At 44.6% G+C, this 25,569-nt stretch overlaps 1 protein-coding gene across 4 annotated transcripts in view; it reads right to left on the minus strand.

Annotated features, from left to right (window-relative positions):
* Positions 1–25,569, minus strand: part of TCF7L2 (transcription factor 7 like 2) — a gene marked incomplete at its 5' end in the record, with an annotated part of 176,219 nt that overhangs the window by 88,549 nt on the left and 62,101 nt on the right. For 3 of the 4 annotated variants that reach the window (XM_080622066.1, XM_080622067.1, XM_080622065.1), the window contains one exon: positions 24,857–24,958. The exons of the other annotated variant lie outside the window; for it this stretch is intronic. In XM_080622066.1, the coding sequence (XP_080478192.1) occupies positions 24,857–24,958 (102 nt within the window). The remainder of the gene's footprint in view (positions 1–24,856; positions 24,959–25,569) is intronic. 4 annotated transcript variants of the gene reach the window in all.

Genomic DNA, 25,569 nt, shown 5'->3' on the forward strand with positions numbered 1-25,569 from the left:
TTGCTATAGGTATTTGGTGCTCTTCCTTTAATTACAATTGCTGGAGAGCACTTTTTTCTCTCTAACATTTGCTTGCCTGAAACCTAATGGCTGTGTTAGAAAGCCTGCAGCTGGATGGGCTATTTTCCTTTACTCATCTCTGCCATTAGTGTGCAGAACTTACGGGAAGGAGAATGTACTCTTTTTCGGATAGACTGTTAAGAGTCAAGACCGTCTCCAAAGAACTGCTGGAGAAGTAAAGGGGAATCGCATCTGCTAATCCATCTGTTGTACAAACTCAGCCTTCTATTAAACAAAAGTTGTATTAAAGCAATTTACCCAGAGCCCCCCTTTCCTTGATTTCTTTGCAGCACTTTCATAAGATAAGCTCCCTCATTACCAATAGAGCCACGGTTGTCAAAGAAGCCAGTTGTTAAACAACACTTTGCAATGATGCTATTGAGGCTTCCGGATAAAAGCTGCTAACAAGTGTAAAACAACTGTCTGGCATTTCCATCCGAGATGCTTTCCAAAGCTCCCTAGGCCATGCTTCAAGGAGGACTGCCTATTAGGGGAACACCACACAGCAAACTGAGTCTGAAGATAACATTGCCCATGACTTGCTGACCCCTCCAGCTAAGGTGGATATTCTCCATCCTCCATGCTGTTAACTGGTTTGCAATAAAGCAGCACGCTGACAGCCCGGCACAGATCCCACAACCCGCAGTCATGAAGGATGTGAAAACGTCAGATCCACCAGAACATTCATCTCTCACACAAGCTTAAAACAGAAGCAAGATTAAGAGAATAATTACTGTGGGCTACAAAATTGGACCTCTACTCCTCAGCCATTTAACCATTACCCCAGAATTTCACAACAAATGATACAACCCCTCCAAAAGTTAAAGAACTCTGTTAGAAATTTAACGAGACTTATTGCCCATGCAAGGGCTTTTGTTCTGCTAGAGTTGTGTCAGACTGATTACAACATACTCTAATTCTGGACATTAAAACATTAAGTTCCAACCAGCGTTTTCACAGATCTGTCTTAGTGCCTTCATATAAACAAAAGTCGTTGAAGGTTCTTAGCGCAGTGGGAGCATGATCAGCCCATATTCGTGGGCAGGACTTCTCATAGACCCAAAATGGTGAGGAGGTGCCACACACAAGCAGCATGATATGGGCCTGTTACTGCTACAAAACTAGACTATATTCTATGCAGGGCTGTACAGGGAAAAAATACTGACATAAATATAGAGCTGCTGGAGTTTAATTTAGATTCATTGAAGGAGCAGAAAAGTAGGAATAGGGAAGCTGACCCCAGTATCTACTGACATATTGGTACTGCTTCCAAGAGGAGGTATCCAGTGATCATTTTTCTAAATATTGGAAATACCCAAACTTCAAGAAAACAATTTGCTTACTGTGCTTTTCCATCTCATTCTAATTTGAAACACCAACTTAGTTAACAAGCAATCCTTCCAGAAGGAGAATAATGGTGGGAACTGTTGTACTATCTGATTTTAAACAGGCACACTCATCAGTGTATCTTTCCAATTTCCTAATAAGGACTTCGCAACACCCAGAAATTCCAGTTCCTTCAGGGAATCCATCCTAGATTTTTATATTGAAACTCACACATGCTGTGAAAAGACTTGGGGGTAAGCAACTACGTGTAGGGTTTAGTATTGATGACACCCTGGTGACAGTGTCTTCAGTAGCTACAAACACCAGGGGTACCAACCACTGATAGAGGTTCACATCCTGCGAAACACTGGGACTATGTTTACTGGAATGGTTTTACCAGGGATGAGCAGTTCCATTTTAAACACTTCAAGGCAGAAAACAGAACTCTTCCCTTTAGTAGTCTGCACGGCAAATTAGAAGTGACCACAATTATGAAACCCTGTAATATGCCAGAGACCATGCGGGGTTGTGGGATCCATTGTCTACAGACCCTATCGGAAAATGGATAAGATGGTTTTGTGGTGGAAACCCCCTCCCTTCTGCGAGTACCAGACTTCTCAAATCATACACTGACATTTGCATTCCCACCACTCCTGCCAACAAGCTTGAGTTGACTGCTACCTCCTCACTATATGGTGCCTACTTACACAAGAGCAGTGATACTACTCCAAACAGTATTTGGGGCAGATATGAAGGATAAAGGAAGCAAAAGAACATGGAAGCAGACAGTGGAGTCTAAAGCCATCCAGTCTAAAGCTGGAGGCAGCTTACCAATCTTACCAATCTGCCTCCAGAACCAATTTCTTGGCTTCCTTAACTTAAAGAGCTGCTCTTAATTTAAGCAGTTACCTAATAATCTCCATGTTTTAAGTCATCCAGTCTCTCCCTATTCCTTGTACACCACAGAATAATTAATCATGTCTGAATCCAGTTTGCTTCCCCACAGTTTACTCTGCTTCAATTTTTACTATAAAATAGAAAATCCTTCATGACTCCATTCCTCCCCATGTACCAGTCACTCTCCCATTCTCTCAGCCCTGCTCCCTGAGGTGCTAACCTAAATCACCACTTCTCATGCTTTATCTATCTTTGCTAAATATAGCCTTTAAGGCCTCTATGAAGACCTGGGTGTTCTTTTTTGACCCTAAGGAATCAAGGCAGTTAATAAACTAGTCTTAAACACACTTGGTATTAGCAGACATTGACAACAACTCCCCTATCTTCTCTAACTATATAAAGCATATACTGCCCCTGTAAGCACACTGACAGCATGCTACTGCCCCCGTATAGAGACCTTAACACTATGCCAGTCTCATTTAGCCACCAGCTCCACAAACGTTCAGACACTCCAGAGGCACCATAAAGCTCAGGTAGGGATACCAGCCTGGATTGTGGACACTGTTGACGGCATCAGCATACTGCTACAGCCAGAGTAATGATCAAGACAAATCAGCCCAGATGCCATACCAAAGCAAGCAACGTAGTTCTGTATTGGCTTGCACTGAACTGTGACGTCCTGCATACAGGAGGCCAAACACTGCTGGTCCTTTGTATTCCTTCTTATCCTCTCCTTCTGTCAGACTCACAGGATTCATAATAAAGCAAGCAAAAGCCATCACAAATATCCAGCTTGACATTCTGAATAATAGAGGCACTGGTAATTTTTTTGTAAACCCAAATAAAGTCCAATCTAATGCACTGTTACAGATGTTCTGGAACAGGGAACACACACTTGGTACAGGGTCAGTGAGGGGCTGGTGACAGCCAGGGTGCCTGTGACCTGCCCACACTGTCATGACAGCAATGCAAATTACATAGCAGTATTTACATCTAGACGTAGATCTCCCTACCGATATGTATGGGTGGCACATACACGTGTGCATGTACAGAAGCCAGGTTAGCTGACCTCAGTCAGACCTATCTGCAATTCAGGACAGAAGAACAGAAGAATTTACTCTGCCTCAATGCTAGGCAGATAATGCTTTTTGCCAGAACAGCTCACTATATTGTATGATAACTGAATGAAGCTAATTTTCAGCAGATTCTAACAGCTCTTAACTGGTAGAAATAGTTCAAGGTCTTCAAAGTATACAGTGTTGCATAGCCCCCGATTCACACATTCTGCTAATAACTGCCAGACAATTGTATTGAATTTATTCAAAAACCATTAGCCTCAGAAATTCATATTCTTCAATTCTACCTTTAGATACATACCATATTACACTTACATTAAGGTTAATGTGCAATGCCAATTCTTTCACAAAGGAACTGCAAGTATTTGAAGCTACAGAATCTCTTACTAAGGTGTCTGTTTTACAAGTTTATTGTTTCTCTCTCGCAATTCCCCTTTCATCCCTGCCCCTTCCAGGAGAGCTGGGCTGAAAAAATGGTGAGAACATTAGAGCAAATACAGGCACATATTAAAGAAAGTATTTGAGACATTCTTTGTACCGCGTGCACACGCTACCAGCATTACAAGCATTTTTTCTTTCATCTGCTCCTTCAGAGATGAGCCTCCAAAATACTTAAAAACAGCTTCATAAATATCCTTCGGAAAACCACCATCACATCTTCAGCGCGCTGGGTGCGTTAAACGCCTGCCACTGAAGAATGATGTTAAAACCTGGGAGGAGTCGGAGGTGGAAGCTGAGGAGCAGAAGTAGTGAGAACGCAGGAATGTTTAAACAAGAGAGCCTCAGTGAGAGGCCAGGGCATGTGGGTACTTTATAGAGAAATAATACACACGTACCATTTATGTTATAAAAAAACATTACAGGTAGGCGAGCTTCTGTAATTTATCTAATACTCTTTTATATTCATGCTTCCTTAGGTTTCATGCAATTTATTAAGTTTTCAGCCTTGCCCGCAGCAAAAAGGATAAACAAAAGCAGATGTGGAACTCTCTGTTTTAAGGGCCCACCAACCTCCTGCAAAGCCAGTAACCAGCTGGGGGAAGCCTGATTGCCATCAGCTCTGCACTCACCAGTCCAGCTGCCCTCTCCTCCCCCAGCAAGCTCCAGATTGAGCCCTAAAGGGATATGCCGTGACCCTTAGCACACCGGGCAGATCTTGCCTCTTTAGGAAGAAGTCATTCCCCTCCATTCTGGAAGATATTTGGTAGGAAAAGTGTTTTGTTGTCCAAGGGTTAAGTAAACCCCATGAACAAAGAGCCTGGAGAAGGAGGACTGGGTCAAGAAGGGTGACATATACAATCATAGAATGATTTGGGTTCAAAGGGACCTTAAAGCTTATCCAGTTCCAGGCCCCTGCCATGGGCAGGGACACCTTCCACTACAGCAGGTTGCTTCAAACCCCGTCCAACCTGGCCTTGATCACTGCCAGGGATGGATGTCCCTTAGCTGGTCACAGAGAACGTGATGCAATTCACAAACATTTACACAAACAGAAGGCAGAGCTTGTTTGTTAGTTATTGTTAGTTTGTCAACTGGTTTGTTATTGTTAGCTTATTTGTTCGTTATTGCTCACCACGGAACAACCAAGAGATTACATCTTCACTGCACCTTTGCTAGAAGGCTCTCACTGATATCAAACAAGTAGAAGCATCATGAAAGTTTGTTTGTTAGATTTCACCATCCTCACTCACAAAAGAGGAGGTACCATGCTGTGGCACAGGAGATGCTGGAAAAGCACGGAGCACATGATGTGATGGGCTTGTGTTTGGCCAGCTCAGGGACCTGTGGAGGAAACCCATCAGACTGTACTCCCATCCATCCAGGCACACCTTCGATTAAAGGCTATAGGGGTAACGGGCATGGAAGACTATGACACTTCCCACTGTTACATTGATTCCTTTTTTATTGTTGCAGCCCTGTTTCTAGAGATTGGAGCCATCGAATAATCACACTTACTCCACAATCTTGGTTTTATCAGTCTCTAACCTGACAACCCTGCATCCTTGAGGACCACAAAATTCAACTAAAACCCAACAGATTGCAGGTTCTCTCCCTTCTACACCTCGTTGTCTTAAAGAAATAGATTCAGTCATTTCCTGTTTTTTACACAAATCGAGAAGGCCCCTGAAACCACTTAACTCCCCTGTTCTAGCAGCTGTTTCTCAAACATTAACAGCTTCCAGATTAAAAGTCTCATAACGCAAAAGGAGTGAGAAGAGGAGGAGGGGGGAATCCCAGCTCACAAGGTGCTGAAAAATAACAAACGCCTTTGAAACTGGAAGGGCAACTGAGCCGCACTGCCGTGGCGCTAGTGAGCACACACATAATGAATTGGGGATTCCCTGTGTCAAGGCCAGCTCTGAGCGCGAATTGCAGAGTTCCAGGGAGGATCAATAACTGTCAGAAGGAGAAGAAAGTGAGCACTAAATTCGCTCGCCTTTCATCTTCAACAAATGGAACAGAAAATCTGATGGATGACAGAACCTTTCGTTTCTATAGCGTTCTTGTTGAACTAAAGACTGGTGACATTGAGATGATTCTCGACATGTGCTTCTGTAGATCCAGAAGCAATTATAAAAATACAAATAAAAGAATTTCCTTTCAAAGAACTCCCCAAACCAAAAGTGGTAATTCAGAAGGGCAGGGTAAATAAGAAATATTAATGAAAGCCCATGCCAGTGGTCAGCCCCTAGCACACGAGAGTGCAGAGTTTTGGAAGCATGGAGTACATTAAACACAACACACTCCTTGCCTCCCCCATAATTAAGTTAGAGATGTGAGAGCAAAAGCAATAGAGGTTGTCTGCTTAGTTTCTCTGCTTGGCAGGGCACCACACACACACATGCACACAATTTCTCCTCTCCTCCATTTGTGAAAGCAGGGGAGGGGGGAAATAAAAAAAAAACACAAAGCAAACAAAAAAACCCCTGGATTTCAAAGAAGGAACACGCTACTGCTCAAAGAAATGCCAAAATCTCTTCTCCATCCCTTTATTCTACTGTAGACAGTCACTCAACGCATCAGGAGAATTGTATTTTGAAACAAACAGCGGCAGCACAGAAGGGAGACAGGACCTTTTGTACAATCTAACTGGCTTCTTCTGTACCTTGACTTTCACATCAGATATTTGCTTTGGCACGTGGGCAATGGGGGAAGGGGAGACATCTCTGGACACCTTATGACACACTTCCCCATGGTGTAACAGTTCAGAGCACGGAGGTACATCTCTGATTGCGGCCCATGAACGCTGAACATGCAATGTGATGTGATAACCTACGCTGCCTTTGCCCCATACGGTATCACAAAAACAAGCCACAGGGCAAGGGAGGGAAAAGTCCCGGCAAAGAACACGTGATCAGTCCTCAACCTTACAATCTGAAGTCAGCCAAAGAGATGGAATTACCCCAAACCACTGTTCAAGTGCGTTGGGGACAAAACACTTTCCTGGAGCTTGCTCTCCTGCCCAAGTGGGCTGCTGATGTCTCCCACCACTGCAGTGAAGCATCTGCAAAGAACGTGCGACTGAACCCAGCTCAGAAGAGACATCTCTCTGACACTGAAATGGAAATTTAAAAGCTTGCAAAACATATGCAGTGACTCAACTGGGTATAAGGGCTTGGTGTAAAGTTCAGAAATTGGCCTACGCATGCTAATTCCACCTTACAGCATGTGTGCAGGAAGGCTATTCCTGCTTTCTCAGTGGAATAAAGATATTAAATGACTAGCTCCGAGACGCTAGGCTAGCTGATGGCAGAGCTGGCAATAAAGAACAACAAAACAAACCCTAAGCCCTTGTGTTTTAATCCAAACAGACCACGCCACACGAAACCGAGATTAGCACGGGCTGCCTAGCACCATTTAATGCCTACCACAGACTCATTGTCTTTGTGGCTCCCTGGCCAGCGCCAGCTCCGCACCACACCCTGTGGTTTCCCACTGACGCACGGGCATTCCTGCCGAACCACGGCTCTGCCACCCCATCCCGCTTGGCAGCCACGCAGCCTGTGCCCGGCCAGCCCTCTGGCTTTGCTTTTTGGGAGACCAAGAGAACTGGGAACCCAACACCACCATTCTGACAGCCTCCTCGAGAACCATAACAGTTTCCTTGTGTGTTCCTCTAGCCCTGTTTCATTCATTTACTTCTTCATCTCATTCTGTGAAGAGCCACAGCCAGTTTAACTGCTGGGCATCTAGGGAAATAACATCCTTTGGATACTGCCTCCTCAACCCTATCCTAGGGGAGTATCAGCAATGGCTCATCTGAAAATCTGCATCACCTAACAGGAGAGATTTGCCTGGCATCCCCATTGAATAATCAGGTAAATCTGGTATCTCAATCAAGTAGTGGTTCTCAAAATGAGGCTTTGTCTCCATATGGAAGAGAAGGGCAGCACAGAGCCGTACAGGAGTCCATTCATCCCCCCAGATGGGTACAGCACAGATGTCAACAGCACAGCAGGAGGGAGAGCACCTCACTTCAGTGATAGTATCTTAAATCAATCTAGAATACACAAATCCAATTTTAAAGCAGAATATCTATTTTACATCAAATACAGATGCAGAACCCACAACTTCAGATTAACAGCATCTTCCCAGTTTGGCTTAATCTGCTTTGAAAGTGACATACTCTGCACTAGGCAGGCACTCTTATTCCCCAATAAAAGCATCCTCACACAGGAGCTAACATGAAGTAGCTCCTCAAGAGTAATCCCATGTGCAGCCAAGGCATTGTTTCTCACAGACTGAAGCCTCTTGCTGTGCCTTTCCTCCCTAAAAGCTGTAAAAAGTTGCTGATACTGAAGGGCTGCTTTGCTTCACCTCGTAGATTAGTGCTTCATTACACAGCTATTCACAGCCTCCCCAGAACAATAAGATGCCACCATGAACTGAATAGAATTTTACAGTCTGGATCTTTCTCCACTGAAGGCAACTTTTTTAGTCTCTTGGAAAGGTTTACAAAATATCCTCTATGTCAAAATAAACAGAAGCAATCAGTGTTGTCTCCAAGCAGGATCTCCTCAGCACATCTCAAAAGGCTTTGCACGAAGTTTCCATCGCTCAACAAGGAGCATCTCATGAGGGCAACGCACTCCAGCTGATTGCACAATGACAGCAAGCGCCAGGAAAACTCCAAACCTAATCTGAGAGCTGACACTGACTCATTGTGTGGGCTTGGGCAAACCACTTAACCTCTCCACATCTCAGCTTTTCTTGCCCATAAATGAGGGTAATAATACCGAGCTCCATGTTTCCCAAGGGACTGATAGGGAGCCTTGGGTTTGTACGGCACTTTGGAAACATGAAGTGCTACATAAGTGCTAAGTACCATTATCTAGAACTTCCACCGCCACCTCCACATGCGGGTGTAGCAGATGCTGGTGAGAAGTGGCCCACAGGGAAGACTCTTGTGTGCATGTTTACCCTGAGGTTTCACTGGGAAGATGTTCAAGCAGCAAACTGGAGGTTTAAAGTCCTCTCCTCGCAGAAACAGGAGTGATTTCTAGTAAGGCATTTACCCAGCACAAGGGCAGCACAGAGCCATACAGGAGTCCATTCATCCCTCCAGATGGGTACACCTCTCCTGTCGACAGCACAGCAGAAGGGAGAGCACCTCACTTCAGTGACAGTATCTCAAATCTGTGGCAGATCTCAATCACACCTCCAAACACCCAACCAGAAAAACAGGAGTGTTTTCCTGAGCCCTTCATGAACCATCACCGCATGCCCACATCTCCCCAGGCTGGGTCAATATTCACAGGAGAAGAATGGCAAGAAGCATCCAAACCCTTATACCACCCAGCACGTGCTCACTCCAGAAGGCAGGCAAGCAACATTCAACTCATACTAAGCATGAGTTAGCCTGTTTCTTGCTCTGCTAGCTTCCCGACCTCCACAAGCTTGATTCAGGTGCTGCAAGGTGAAAGGACATGACAGTACATGACACCCAAGCTCCACGGGCTACTCCAGGCACATCCTAGAGCAAGGGTGGGTGAGAAAGTGAAGTAGATGCCCTGCTGCTTACACTTCACCAAAACCTTAACATAAGCAAATGTTAAAGATGCTGTTCATCCTAGACAGTTGAACATGCCTTGAAGGGTTACAGACACCACACATATCTACAAAATGCATTTTCTCCTCAACATCCCCACCCCTTCCTACCTACTGGTTCACCTAACTAGAACACTAAATATTTGCTAATTCATAAAATCACAGAATGGATTGCATCGGAAATTACCTTAAACTCATATAGTTCCAACCCCCTGCCATGGGCTTGGACACCTTCCACTAGACCAGGTTGCTCAAAGCATCATCTAGGAAGATGTGGCCCTAAATACTAGTTGTGGCAACTAAAAAGATGCACAGATGGGCTGTGTGGCTGTACAGTGGACATCTCATGAACATGTTCTGCAATGGCACTAAAGATAGCATTGTTCCACCTGGAGCAGCAGTTAAGCCTCTTTAAGAGATGGGGAGTGGGGAGGAGCAGGGAAGCAGGGATCTCTTGTCAGCTATTATAAACAGTAATGAGTTCATGTTCAAATGAAAGTTGACTGTTATTCATCGCTAGAAAGGGGTGGAAATTTCATAACAGCCCTAAGAAGATACTTCAAAACACTATTTTATTTCCTTCTGTGTTTATATAATGCACAAACCCAGTGCAACCTGAGCTACATTAGCATTACACTGTACTCTGCAACAAATAAGCGAAATTCATGAACAGACAAATCTAACCGCTTTCTGTGACTACACCAGCAAATGAATTTGGTCATAAGGACACTTGCCAAGACAGTGAATTTAATGCAAGTGTTGGAGAATCTTCATGGAAAATAAACTTTCATTAATTAAAGAGTATCACTCGCTGCTCAACGCAGGGAACGGAAACACATCACATGTTCCCCATCTCTGCTCGGAGGAGCTCCAACACCAACCGGCTCAGAAGAACTGCTGGTGGATGATCTCCAAGGCAAAACGCTGAGACTAGAGCATGAGCAATACACACACTTCCAAGAAAAATCACGATCTCTTCAGTGATCCTTAACTAACAGGAAGAGCAATTCACTTTGCTGCACGAATGATTAATTATAAATTATTAAATCCAGCTCTACTCAGGATACTTACCCAGGGAGCCAACTGCTCTGACATGTCAACAACTTTTGTTTTCTAAATCTCTGAAACCAGTATCAATTCAAAACACATATGGAGCCAGATTTTCCATGGATGATCTGGATAAACCCTCCCCACTCTGGTCTTTGGAGACAGCCTTTGTCAAAGAGGACACTGCAGTTATTTTTACCCTCTTCCCTCTCTCCCATCAGTGTAGAACACACAAGGAAGCATCTGGAGAGCAACAGCTTATGTTCCCCATTCTTATCACATTGGAGAGTGCATCTCCTAACTGGGAATATCTGGGGAGAAGCCTGTCCACGAATGCAAGCTTTGCTGCGTTACAGCGTGCAGCATTCACGGAGGAGGCAATTTCCTGCCCCGCAGGAAGGCGGCGGAGAGCCCTCAGCATCTCCCAACCTCCTGCCTGCCAGCGAGCAGCAGGCAGGGACGGCTGCGTGCAGGCAGGGGATGGGGGGCAGGGGAAGGAGGAATCTGAAAGCAGGAGAAAGTGCGGGGCTGCGAACATGCATCCGAACACAAAGCAGCCGGAGGATGCACGGATACGAAAATGGGATACATTATTATTCCATAAATTAAGTTAAAGCAACCTCAGCACATCCCAGACCTTTAATACCGGGCTGCTGCGCACCAAGCGAGTTGGCTTCCAGCCTGCAAAATGTTTCAACTTCACTCAACTGAGGCAAGACCCACGTTTTATTAAAAAAGATTTATCTTCCTGCAAATAAACCTCAACAGCTTTTGCGCCCTGAAGAAGCAACTTGGGTTTGCAGTCTCACCCTCCTCCCACAGCAAAACACACAGTCAGAATCTGATGAGTAAAGAATTACCAGTTCCAGCTTTCTGAACCTTGCCCATGTTGAGCTGGTATGCAACAGGTTTCACTGTTTGTTTTTATAATAAATAAAGCAAAAGTAGGATGAGACAATGGAGCTCCTCGTCTCTCCTCTGCCTCCTTTGAAGATGCTTTTTGGAGACTTCAGCAGAATTGTCAAGCAGTTAATAAAATAAAGGGCATTCCCTATCTCACATTTCAGCCTCTTCCAAATCATCCAGACAGCCTTAAAATACCCAAGTTTGCCTGTCAGCCATTTAATGAAGAAATACTAATAAAAATTAACATGTAGCCCCCCCCCCCCCACGCATTTCCCCTTCTTCTTATATATCTACTGGTCTGCTGCATAATGTCATTTGTCCTGATAAAAAGCAAAAACCCAAAACAAAACCAAAACCAAGTTTTCCAGGCAAGCAGCAAAACTTAAAACCAAATTAAAGCGGCATAAAGCCCAACTTGAACAGCAGACAAGTATGCAGAGAACAGTGTGACCTTTCCTTATCACCCACTGACATGCTTAATCATTTCCAAAACAAGAAAAAATGCTCTTTTCTGCCACTTCTTCATTCTGCAAGCACCTCAGGCGCCTGCGTGGCCGGTAAAGAGTTAAATCTCCCACTATCCCCTGCTGCCTGCGAAAAATCACTGAAACAATTGAGACATTGTCCAGTGAACAAGACTCCCAGGGACTGACATTTTTGTTTATGTCCCAGTTCTCAGCCTGTCAATTTTCACTCCCAACGCTAAAAGCCCAGCTTGCCCCAATACAGTCTGCCCTCGGCTGAAAAGGCTCCACTTCATTTATTTTATTAAAGCTATGGCGTGTTTATGATTCAGAGCCCTCCCCATCTGAGGACCTGTTGGTCCCATCCCCCTTGCCTTTCCCGCTGCCCTGCAATAGCGACTTCCTAACTCCGAGGAGGCTTTGCAATGCCTTTTCACAGAGCCGCTGCCAGGAACGTAACTATGCTTAGGTTCAACACCAATATTCGCATTGTGCTGGGGTATGAAATGCGTATTGTTGTACTCTAGTCCCTTAAAATAGCCTTTGATTATTAACCGGGGTAGGGTTGAGGGGAAGGGAGTTGGATATTAAGCCAGAGTGGGAAGAACTTCAAAAAGAAAATTAAGTAAAAAGAAAAACACATTCACTCCCAACACCCAGCAGCAAACTAGAAAACACATGTAATGGAGTAAAACAAACATCTTGGAGCAAAGCGGTGTTGTCTCCGCTGCATTTCCTGCCTGCGTTTCCATAATGACCAGAGTGTCAGGCCCAAAATATATCCCTTTCCTTCACCCCCGCCGTCCTCTCCCCCCTCCCATTCCCAGCACTTTTTTTTTTGTGTTACGCTCTCAATACTTTATCTCCATGAAAAGCACACACAGCGGTCACCAGCGTTTCCTGTTTGCCGAGTGTGCTTTAACTATATCACACCCTCCGCTGCTGCGCTGGAATGCACAGCATATGGCATTGTGAAAGGGTTTACTGTCGAATAATGGCAGCAATGCAGTCCTGCTGGTTTATATCAAGCCCTGTCACTCTCTTCACGGAGGTCTCTCTCGTGCTCTCTGAGAAGCGAGGTAAAACACACACACACACACACACACACGCTATTTTGAGTCTCACATAGGACCTCAACAGAAGCTCCAACTGGATCAAGCCTTGCAAACTCAAAAGAAGGAAGACAGCAATTTATAAAGTGGTGAGTTGCAGTCACTCGTGATTTGTTTTGAACCTTAGTCCCCGTAACATCCACAGGATCCTTTTATAGATAGACAACAGGACTGTTAGAAATGCTTTAGTTCCTCACTGTGATTCCTACAGGCACAGCTACCATGGGCTGGAGAATGGCTATGTGCCCAAACCCCTCTTCTCCAGGTTGGCATGGCTGTCAGCCTGAGCAACCGCTTGAGCTCCATCCCAGAGCACAGCTTCATCTTCCCCTCCTCTCAAAATCCAGGACTCGTACATTTGGTTATGTATGTATGGAACACATCCATGGGAAAGCCAAACAGACACCACCACCACCTTTCACTTCAGGTCAGAGTTTCAAACCTGCATTTTCATTTAATTGCTTACAGGGTCTTTTTTGTGGCTTTATTATTTTTTATTTTAAAGCAACTTTAAAAGAAGAGGACTCACAAATAAATAAATAAATAAAGTGCTGCTTCCAACTGCAGTCAGGTTTAGCTAAGATGCTCACAAAGGTTATACTTCAAAGTGCTTTTGTGCGGATCTTGAAATGCCTTCCCATGCCCAGATGCATTCGGGCAGCAGACGCTGAAATGAGTAGCAATATTTTAAAGTCCATTGAAATGCATCCATCCACCCTCTCTTCACAAAAGGAAGCCTTACTTAACAGGCATTTATTATTGCTGAACTAGGGTTGAAAGTTCAGTGTCCTTACAGACCAAAATTATCAAGATTTCTGAGTTTGCAGCCCACGTTTAAGTCCTAATGAGCTATTGTACCACACTCACTGCTATTAACTCTTTGATGTCAGGAACCCATGTTGCTCTTTTAAACACCTCACAGATGTCCAAGGGAAAAAGTGCAGAGCTCACCTGTGCTGAGGACAGGTGAGCAACTCTAAGTTTTTTTGCCTTTAGTCCCCCTCCAGCAAAATATGCAAAGACAACTACAGCATTAAATATGCATGTCAAAGACAGGCTAGCCTACCAGTTCGGACTGTGAACATGGAGTCAGGGGAGCTGTACATCGCCCCCAGCTTTGCCATGATCTGCTATGCAGAACACATTACCTTTCTGGGAAGGGGACGTGAGCATACGGTGCCCATCACACCATATGCATATAGCAGTCAAACCACTGTTGTGCCTTGCACTGAACAGCCCCATCTCCCCTGGATCTGAGCCATATAGAGCAGGGACAACTACCCACTTTTCTGAGAGTAGCTTGTCTACTAGATCCTCTTAAATACAGGTAACAATAAAGTGCAAATGAAGTTATCTTTAACTGGTACCAAGTGCTTTGACCTGCTCGTTTCACAAATACCGCAATGAAATACAACATCTACAGGGAGGTATCACCATCAGGTTTGTATGGTGCTTGGGAAGAGAAGGGTCCATAATTTTCCATCCCCAACTAAGGCATCCGATCCCAACCACCAGCAAATAGGAGCATGATGGCGCCTTGACGGAAGACTCATGAGCCCGGCTCAGTGCCCAGGCAAAGCGCAGCTGAGTCGGCCAGAAAGTGGACAAGGCGCCAGCATTTTGGCCATTCTCCTCTGCCAGCAGGGTTGGGGCTTATCCCTCACATTTTCTCACCATTTACTCATCCCACAGATACCTCAGCACAGCGATCTGAGGTGGCCAAACAATTGCCTATGCAGGAACAGAGCTTAACAGGCCATCTGCGGTGTGAGTGGACATCCCTGGACGTGCTCCGGGCATGATGAGCCCAACAAGTTACTGCAGGGCGAGCTTCAGCAAGGCTTACAGCACCTCTGCAACTGCTTGGCCACACGCTCGGCTGTGGACATAGACATGAGCAAGTTCACCTTCAGTCCAAATGGCATCTGTTACCTCAGGTTTACCCCTTGGGCAGCAATTGTGGAGCAACCAACATGCCTTAGATTCACACCAGAGCTTATCCCAAGGTAACCCTTCCTGGCCATCAGAGCCCCTTAATGAGGAATGAGAAGCAGGTTACTTCATGTCCAGTAAAGGACTTCCCTCCAAAGAGCTTAGCATGCTTGAAAAGCGTTGAGATGGGGAGTCAACGTGGAGCAGCTACAGCTTTAGCAATGTAAACCCTTGCTTGCTTCATATTAATTAACCATGTGGACATGCCCAACATGCAGCGACAGAAGTTCTGCCGTCAGGGGAGACTGCACTACAGCTGTTTGGGGTTTTCTAGTGGTGCTGCTTCCATGCAGCTGCTTGGCAGGAGAAGCATTCATGGCCATAAATGTATAGTAAGGAAATCTGTAGGCTTTCAGGTCCTTTCACTCCGCTCTCCTCCGTAAAATACTATTTCCTTAATACAGGGCGGTCACATCCCTATAACACACAACATGGACATTACAGTGCTCTGCAGGCATACAACAGGGAAGAATTTTGTTGTTTTGCCTTTCCTCTCCCAGACATTATCTCCTTCCACCCAGGGGAGGAGACCATGGAGAGATTTTGTGCATTTCCCGGTGGGCAGATAAGCAACAAGAGACCAAAACCTTCCTTCAGGGTTTCTCCTCCTATAGCCATGGCAAGAAATACATCATTGCAATGACAAGCTCCAGGGGAGAAGAGCTCAGGACACAATATTCCTTCTCTCCCTCTATTCCCTTTCTCAGTACTTGCTAGCTGGGGACAGGCAGAAGCCACAACATCTCAAGAAGGGGCTTTATTTCATTCAAATGCTCATTTCCACTGCCCCAACTCAGAAAAGTGACACTATACAAGACAATACTTGGAGCATACACTTAAATGTTGTCCTGAACATGGATGGACACCGGCTCACGTTTAATGATTTCTTGAATCAAGGCCTAAAAAGTAAAAAGGAAGGGGAAGGGGAAGCCAGTTTCCACAGTAATAGTAGTTGAGAAGTCTTTGAGTCCTGCCAACAGGAAAAAATGCGTGTCAGAGAACTGCTCGCCTCTCCTAGGAAACCAGCACAGACCCAACTCTTTCTGCAGGGTAGCAATGCAAGGCCCAGGGACACCCTCAGGTCCTTAATTTGCACCCTTCCTCTTGTATACACACACGTACAGATTCAAACCATTCATGCCCAGGACCCACTACCAGCTTATCCCTCATTACTTATGCAGCATTCCTACACAGGCAAGCCTGGCTGCAGAGCTTCTGCTTGCTGGGCTAGAGGAAGGACTGATTTAGCTGCCCAATTCTGAGAGATGACACGCAAGGTACATCTGACACAAAGATTCATGGATACACGGAGCACTTAAATAGCACCCTAAGTATCTGTCTTGTAAGGTCTGATATATGTTAGGATTTTAGGTTTAGAAATCAAGAATTTCTTCATTTCTTCTTTTTTTGTTTGGTTTTCCTGTGGGGCTGCAGGTTTTTTGCACGCCTGTAGAATGCAGATGTGGAAATCATCAGTTTTTCAAAATCAACTTGGGAAAGTTACTTTACATCTTTCTGGTCACACTGGTGAAACAGAGGAGTGAGCAATGCACCTCCATGTCGGGGAAGTGCTGAATGATTTTGCTCACTGGTATCTATCAGGGACAAAAGAAACCTCAAGGTAAGGTCTCTTGGAACCAGCCCCCGGTTACCAGCTTACTGTGTATTCAAAACCAAAGTCTGTTTGACAAGAATTCTAGCTTGGTTTTGTGAAATTAGGCGCAGAACATTGCTCAGAGAGAGATTAGGGGTGCAACATTGCTTACGAAGGCATCACTCTTTGTTATCTGCAACATATCTTATTCTCCAAAAGCTTTCCAAAATGGGTCTGCCTCTTGCCAAATAGGCCTATATAGGACAGAGGAGAAAGCATCCTTCCTTCTCTTTACACAATGGCTTACTGAGCAGCTCCAGTTTCTTCCGTAGGAGAGAGTACAGATGTCTATACTGTCCAGAAAGTGAAGTATCCCATGAATAATCTAATCCCAAACCACATGAACTGGTGAGAAGAGCAGCAATTCTGGGTTTGAGCAATTTGGCATGCAAATAGTCCTGAGTCCAGCAATGCCAGCTTCCTTCCTTTCTTTTTAATGATAAATATGTGCTGTTTTCTTTACTACAGCACCTGGACACAGTATACAGACCTTGTTTAGACAGAAAATAGGAGGTTCCTATTCAAGTGGGCTCGTCTGCACTGGGAAGTTTTTATGCGAGGGCTCAAGTGTGAATTGAAAAATGCAGAACAACTATTTCGAATTATCTCTCCGTGTGGACACTGTTATTCAGCACTAAGAGTTTCTTTGTGAGATTTAGCTTAATCCGTTTCCAAAGCAGATTAAGCTAAACCATACAAAGGACCTCTTACTGCTGAATAAGAGTGGCTGCATGGAGAGATAATGAGGAATAGTTATTCTGAGACAGCTACTTCGACTGCATATTTGGGCTTTGCTGCTCTGCAACAAGCCCAAAGCCATACTGGAAAGGGAAGATGGTGGTTCTAGAAATTTGGGAACAAACAGTGCTGGGGCTGGATCACACCATTAAACCTTCTGCTCTACACACGATGGCTGCTCCTGCTCCAGTCAGCACGGGCTCTGGCTCCAAAAGAGGCTGCATTATTCAGTACCTGCTTCTCTCAGCTCCAGATTGAATCCAGCCACAAGCTTCATCTGCAGACAGGGTGTACAGGGAGAAGGACCTGCGGCAAGCGGCCCTGCCAAGTCTGCCACCCTCGGTACACATCATCTTTGATCTGACAGGATCACCCATCTGGCTCTCCAGCATCACCCGGTGCTGCTGCGGCTCTTTGCCCACTGCCAAGGCCGAGCTGCCACGCACGGCTGCTGCTCTGCAGTCCTCGTGCATGCTCCGGGCTTTGGGGATGGACCGTCTGCACTCTCTCCATCCCTCTTGGCACAACAGCCCTGTTGAAGGAGAGCTGATAGCTCACCGTTATTTCATTTTAGGCCCATGCAAGTCCCTAGAAGTTAATCTAATATGCATGCTCCAGCATAACATAAACTGCCACGTGATTGAATCCAAACACAGCCTGGGCTTCTCTGTGCAAAAACACTCCCTCCCAAACCGTCTTCCCAGTGTAGGTTTCTACCTTGAAGTGTTGCTTTCTGCAGCTTTACTGTATACTGAACTAGTCAGGAAGGGACAGAACTTAGGGACTCGTATCTGCATCGCATTTGGGACATAGCAGGTATTTGATAAACAAAAGATACAAGACGCAGTAGATGTACTTCCTGAAGTACGCTACCCTGCAGGCAGCATAGTTACGTCTTTCTTAAAGATCTCTGATGAGCAAGCTTTTGGCTTGCTTCCCCCTCACCCAGAAGGTTCCAATACTCAGATATGTCAGAGAGATACACCAGATATGTTTTGGTGTGCCTTGACAAACCAAAATGACAAACCTCAGGGCTCCAGCTCAGGAGCAGAAGCTGCAGCACAGCCCCTCCAGGAAATCAGAACTGGTGCTGGTTCACCGCAGAATCCTGGGCTATAAACCTGCTGTTTCAGGAGGAGCTGCTAAGCTGTCCCTAGTAATGTCAGACAAACCTGGGAACACTGCAGCCACCTCAAGGTAAGCCACCCCAGCACCCATGAGCCAGCCCCTTCGCCGGTATCAAGGACCAGGTTCTCCCAAGTCCAAGTGGGTGATTCACTAGAAACAGATGCTCAGCAGACTGTACCAAGCATATCGTAACACCCTTACTTAGCTGCCTTCTCCTGGAGCAACACTTAGGATTGCCAGCCCCCACAATTCTACAGCCAGTCTAGCAATGCTTGCTATTTTTCTTAAAGCGTGGCAGCCTTGAAGTCATGTGCTTAAAGAACCTCAGCCTTACAGCACACAGCAAGCTCCTGAACTGCTGTAGAGAAAAGTTTGAGAACGAGCAGAGTATACCCTGCAGGCTCAGGAACAAGAGAACAAATAAAGGGAATACAAAATGTATTATTTAAGAAACAGAAAACAAACAAGAACACCACACACAAAAAAATCCCCACCAATCCTCATGATCTTTTGAGGCCTGACTCATGATCCTAGAACAATTGGGGTTGGCAGTACTATACATGTCATAGCATTTATTCACAGCTGAAATACCCCAACATCCAAATACTTCAGAGTTCTTGGAGCTACTCACAGATCTCCTGACTACAACCAAGCGTGACAATTCATCCCAGCTGCCAATCCAGCCCCAAGGTATCTTCTGAAGGTGCTTTAGTGCTGACTTATGTTTGCAGAAGCATTAAATTCCTGCTCACTTCACAGGAAGAGGTACAAGCTTGCAAATTTCCCCTGTCTTGGCATTAAAGCATAGGGACTACCTCCAGTACCTACATTAGGAGTAGAGGACCGACATTGTGCCACGGAGAAAACACAAAGGCATGAAGCAGCCCCCTAAAAGTCTGAACTTTTTTGCAAACACATCACCTTACCAAGTGAATTACTTTTAAGGAGCCCACATTTCTTCCATGCTCTACACAAACCAAGCACTAGGTTTCCATTCATATTTAGTGGGTACTGAATATAATGCGTGTGTTTTATAGGAATCCATCCAAAACAATTTTATTGGGCTGCTGGTAGGCAAATTCTATACTTAGCCCTAAACATTCAGGTTGGAACAGAGATTTTTTTTAAACACAACCCGTCCCAATTTAAAATCAAAAGGAATTAGTGGTGAAAGATTTAGCCACAGAATTCTCAGCAAGTTTAATTTGTTCTGTGGCTTAATTCCATGCAGCTCCGAAAATGCAGGACAAGACGTTTGCACACTTTGGCCATGCATTAATGAAACATTTTGTTTACTTTGCAACTGCCAAAGCAATTAGCCAAATAAAGTATAGAGCATTTAAAAAGGAGAGAGGCACTGAAGGAGATTTCCAGTTAAGCCTGCATGGATATTTCTGCAGTGTGGGTCTCAAGGATTTGAGTGTTGGGTCCATGCACTAAGGCATGATGACCTACATGCCAGCAGGGTCTGTTCAGACACACAGTCCTCTCCCTCTCCCTCCCTATGCGAGTGTCCCTCTTAATGCCAGGCGCTGACATGAATCATACCCAACTCCTTACTCCCAAAACACCACTATGTTCCTGCAACTCAACACAGTCTTCATACTCAAAGGGTCGCCCTGCAGATCTTCAGGGAACAGGGTGTCCCATCATGGGCACACACAGCCTGAAATCCAAGAACATCTTGAGGTTACTGCAGAGGAAGAATAGCCTCTCTACAGCAAAATATTAAAGACAAACAAAGCAAGAGCTTTAAAAACCCTCTTGGGGCACTGCAAGTGGAAGTTGCAAGATTATGCTTCCAGATGGCTTCTCCATACATTCAGGACCGAGCATTTGTCTGGATGTACCCCACTTCTGGCTTGTTTGAAGGGACACAGTTGGTGACTTTTAAAATCTAAGATAAACTTAATATCTGTAGGTCTCTCTCTCTCTACTTCCAAAGTGTGTAAATGCAAACCATGTAAGACAAAGAAATCAGGGACCAGGCAGGACAGACTGAGCAACTTCAACTCTAATCACTCCAGGAAACCCTCCAAGCCACCCTGTGGTCCCAGACACTCGCTGCCCACGCACAGGGAGAGGCTGAGAACAGAGTATGTTTCAGATAGTTTTGCCTTCAGTTTTGCTTGTCATATTATGTTTTGAAAACACATTTTTACCTCCTTAAGCAAAAAAAATTAGCTACACTACTGCACAGTGATTCTTTGTTCTTGGGGATTCAGTCTACTTTATGGCTGCGTTCATTACATATTAGAAAACCCAGGCCAAACAGTACTAGAAGTCCTACCCCCAAGGTAACATTTACACTGACTTCAAAAGGCCTCCCTGCAGAAGAAAATGCAGGAGTTTTTTAAATCTTTAACTATTTTGTGAGAAATATACTGTACCAAACCACCACCATTCTGGGTTCTGAATGGTTTTGCCCTGTACAAAGGAAGCTAAAAGCAAGTCTCCGTACAGCTGAGACAGCAGGAGGCAGGATCCTGGGACCAGTTTTTCACCCATACTTCTGCCCAAAACAGGCTATGGCTGAGTCAGAGAAATTACTTTGCAGAAAACAGGGAAGAACAGAACTAGTTTTCTCCTTAAGGTAGTAGGAATGCATTCACAGATACAAAAGGAATGATGGAGCTGAAGTGAGCAGATTCTGGAGGTCCTTGCACACACATACCATACTCATTTTCAATTGCCTGTCCACACCACAACGGAGTTTCCATGTGAGAATCCCACTCCTAGGGCACCCAGATCTCATCCCTACCACCATCATGTGTGAAGCAGATCAGGTGCACGTTGAACAGGACAACTAGCAGCCTATCTGCCCAGAGGAGCACACAAGGCACCCAGCTGGAGTCGGCTTTACACCCAAAAACTTCCTGCTAAAACTGTTCTAAAAAGTCTTAATATCTTCAATGAAATCAAAGGTCAGGGAAAAAAGAGGGGAAATAACCATAAAAACCCTTTAAAAAAAATCCCAGCCTCTTACTAGTGCTATCTGCAGGCTAAATTCAGAATTTTGACCTAGCAAGCTTAATAGCATACTATTAAAACAATTTTTCCCCCAGTTTTCTTTCACCTTTGGACACAGATAAGCAGCATGACTGTGCCAGAGCAAGATGCAAGAGTCTTACAGGATGAGTGAAGCACCTAAATGCAAATAAATGCATTGGTCTCAAATGGAGCCTCATGCTGTACCTTCCTCAAGACATGCTGAACATAATTTCAGTTTAATATTCTGTTTCTCATTATGGGCCTTGGAGACTCTCTCAAGCACCACGAAAAGCAGAATTAACCCAGCCCTCGGCACTGGGGGCAATCCAGCCAAATTATTCATGCTGGTCTTTTGCTTCCATTTTTGTAGTCTCAACTTAATGTTCTTAAATCTGAAAGGAGAGCGGCTGACAAATAGTACAGACTTCACTTAAGGCATTACAGACAGCCATGCTCTGCAGCCTTGAGTCATTAAGCTAAGAACTCGCACTGAAGCCAAGGGGGATTTCATCGGTGCTGGGTGTAAAGGCTGCAGCCCCGACATGGAGCTCGTGGTAGTCACAGCTAAGCACTGAGAAGGAAGAATGTTAGAAGAGAAAAAAAGAAAGGAACAAGGAGGGGAGTAGTGGGGGAATGAAGGAAGGAAGGGAACGAAGACACCCCCACCATCTCTCTTTTCTCTTTGTAATTTAGCTGCAGAGATTAGCTTCAAATCCTGATTTCAGAGACAGGTAAGAGATAAGAAATCATCTGCAGGTGTTTGCATTTTCCTACACATCTTCAGGGCAGCGCAACTCATTTCAAGCTGAAACACTGGCATAGGTACACTTGGCGGGTAGACAAGACACAGCAACGTGGGTGGAAAACCAGTTTCTACCCCTCCACACTGCGCTCACACGGAAACATCAGCGTGTCCATGGAATACCCCTCACTGCTCCATAAAGAGATTAATTACATTTCCATGTATGCAGAAGCGGGTGTAGAGCCTCATGCAAGAGCAGCCGGGTCCCAGGTGCCGTGGGCAGGCAAAGCAGTGACACCAGAGAAGCCTGACGTACCCCAGGCCAATTGGCATCTGCAGCCACATCACCCTCCCCTGAATGCCATTACCTACTCTAACTTTGTTTACCAAGAAATAAGACCATTTTTACTCCACAGAATTAATGTGGCCTGGGGCAGATGCCAGGAAAAAAGGGTGGAAAAAGCTGCCCCTTATTTATTTATTTTAACAGAACAAGGCAAAACAATTTGCTGCTAGAAATAAACATTAAACCTTGCAGAAACACCACCCCCCCTCCCAAAAACCCCACTGCTCCCTCCCTTACTGCCTCCTCCGCCTCTTCTCCCTCCAATATTGTAAGTAGCACAAAAGATCACATTACAAATGCCAGCTGTGGCTCTTTTGGAAGGTGGCCTCCATCTCAGAGGTAGTATATGTTCCTCACGGCCTAAGTGGTTGCTATGGTAAATATGCTTTTTATTGAATAGCAGAGAGAAACAGCTTTTAAAGAGACCCATAAGAACCCCATAAATGGTCAAAATACAAGGCAGATCAACCTCAGCCTCCCTGGAAACAGGTTTCTCTATTTTCCAAAATGATAGTGGGTTTTGAACTCTGTTTTTTTGTCTGTGTATTTGTGTTGTCCATTCATCTCCACCTTACCCACACCCAAGTGGAGGGGATGGGATCCCAACCAGCCCCCTGCACCATGAGCTGCTTTGGCTCTTAAAGACTCTCCTGCATAGCAGGAAGCTCTAGGGACAGCAGATGCTCAGCACTGAGGCAGAGGTGATCCCCAGCAAAGCTACCCACCAAGCTCAGTCTGCTCTCCCAGGCTGCAACCAGCCAGGGCAAGCCTCCTGCTACCTACCCATCGTCTCCTACAAGGCTGACACCATTCCAGCCTGCCAGCCCCAGGAATGCTCCCATCCTATGTGCTGGTCCTCCAGCACAACAGTGAAAAAAATCATTAAAATGAGAAAGTTACTTTAGTTCATTTCTTATTAAGATGACGGCAGGTTTTGATGCCTGTAGAGTTCTAAATAACCAGACAAACATCTCTTCTCTGATCTCCCCCCTCCAGTGATGGCCCAAGTGGCCTTCCTTTCCAAGGAAGGAGAAGCAAAGCCATTCCAAGAAAGTGAAGCAACCAGCAACAACTAGGCAAAGACCAGTCTTGTTCCCAGGGCTCTCTGCCGTACTGAGGCATGGTTTAGAAGCTGTGGACTCTAAAGGATAGCAAATCGATTTTCTTTTTAAGCAAAAGACACTCATAACAATGGGATGACAATTCTCAAGTTAAAGAGACAACAATGGAAAAAGCAGCTCCTCAAAACTGTCGAGTGTGATTTGAGATTTCAAACAAAACAAACATGTGTCTTGGATGATCTACCAGCTTTAGACTGCATAGCCGAAGATTAAGAATGAGCAATGTTTCCTTTTCCTGGGATTCACCTTATCACCCAATGGTTATAAAAAAGTTAAATATCATGTAAAACTTGAAGATAAAGTATTTCAGAAGAAATATTCTAACCCATAATGTGCCGTCTTCTTTCTCTGGAACACTCGGAGCAAAGATGCTCCTTAACATCAGACGGCACTGACACCAGCTGTAGGTGAGGATGGACCAATGCATACCACCCCTCTTGCGTGACACCATATGAACAAACAGCTTCCTTTTAGACCTTTAGGGAATAAAGCAAGTAAAATAAACCCCCGAAGTCCCTCTCATTCAAATTTGTATTGATATTTCAAAATCAACATCATTTTTACAAGAGAAGCAAATTTAACCAAAAACTGAAAACTTAAGCAGTTAGTAAAGCTATTTTTTGCAATGCTACTCATTATAAAGAGAGTTATATTTTGCAGGTAAGTAGTAAACATTTGAATCACATTTAGTTCATGGGAAGTCATCACAACACAAAGCAATGTGCTCTGCTGAGCTTGGTTTTGTTGAGCGTGCACCCAGGTAAAATACTACCCAACTCTCACAAACTTACTTTCAAGATTTTGCAGCAAGACAAGATTTCTCTTAGTAAAGGCCATAGAACAAGCTTGGGTTTTATTCTTTTTTTAATGCTTTCCAAAGCGTCTCTTCATTCTCTTCAGTTCAACACTGTCTGATGTGTAAACCAGCCTCATTGGACTTCACTGCCACTAGTTAATTCTGCAGTGCGCAAATTTAGAGCGTTTTCAACTCTCTGCTCTCCTACGAGGCACATGAACGGTAATTTCATAAGCAGCCCAGCAACAGCAAATGCATTCCCTCCTTTTACCATGGGCTCATAAGGGGCTTTATTTGAAGTATTTCTCTTTTAGTTCGTATAAAAGAAAACTGATGACAACCAATGCCATTAATGTCAAATGTCAAAATGTTTTTTTAAACAAAGGAAGAACATCTTTCTGCATTTACTTACAACAATGTGTGCTGGAGATGGAGACCTAGCATCCTTGAGGGCTTGTCTACTCTGAAGGCTCCCTGCCTGAACATCAAGCAGTGGCCATTTCATCTGCAGATACTGGATGGAGGAAACAAAAATGGGAAAAGAAAAATGAGTTCAGAAAAGAAAGGCAAAAAAAAAAAATAATAATAAAATAAATCTTAGGTAACATGGTTAAAAGATATAAATTAAAACTAATGCAAAGAACTGAAACAAAACTTAAGACGACTTTGCATGTTTGCAAAGACAAAAACCTGTGCAGAACACTTCACAATTTCATACCACGGCATTACAGTCCAGTAATAAGAAAATGGAGCAGATTGCAAAGACAATATTACACTGATTTTACTAATCACAGCAAATCTAGAAGCAGAATAAAACCCACACAGAAACACAATACCAAAACCATGAAGAGAATGGGACAAGGGAGGGGAAGGTAGATTATCGGTCTCAGGACAGAGAATACAAGTATCGTGGGTTAAGAATATGATCTCATTATTTAAAGGGTCATCTGTCAGCCTTCTTTCAACAAATGCACCATGTCAATTCCTCTGGCTTCCCAGCATTTAGAAGCCCTAAAGGCAGAGGTCTACCCCAAAAGGACCCAGCACTGCTGGGTCTTCACACCTATTTTCTCTACTTTTCACAGTTTCTGGACGTCACCATGCATTATTTGCCTCTTGCTTATC

Source organism: Psittacula echo, assembly GCF_963264785.1.
Source record: "Psittacula echo genome assembly, chromosome: 6".
NCBI classification, from domain to species: domain Eukaryota; kingdom Metazoa; phylum Chordata; class Aves; order Psittaciformes; family Psittacidae; genus Psittacula; species Psittacula echo.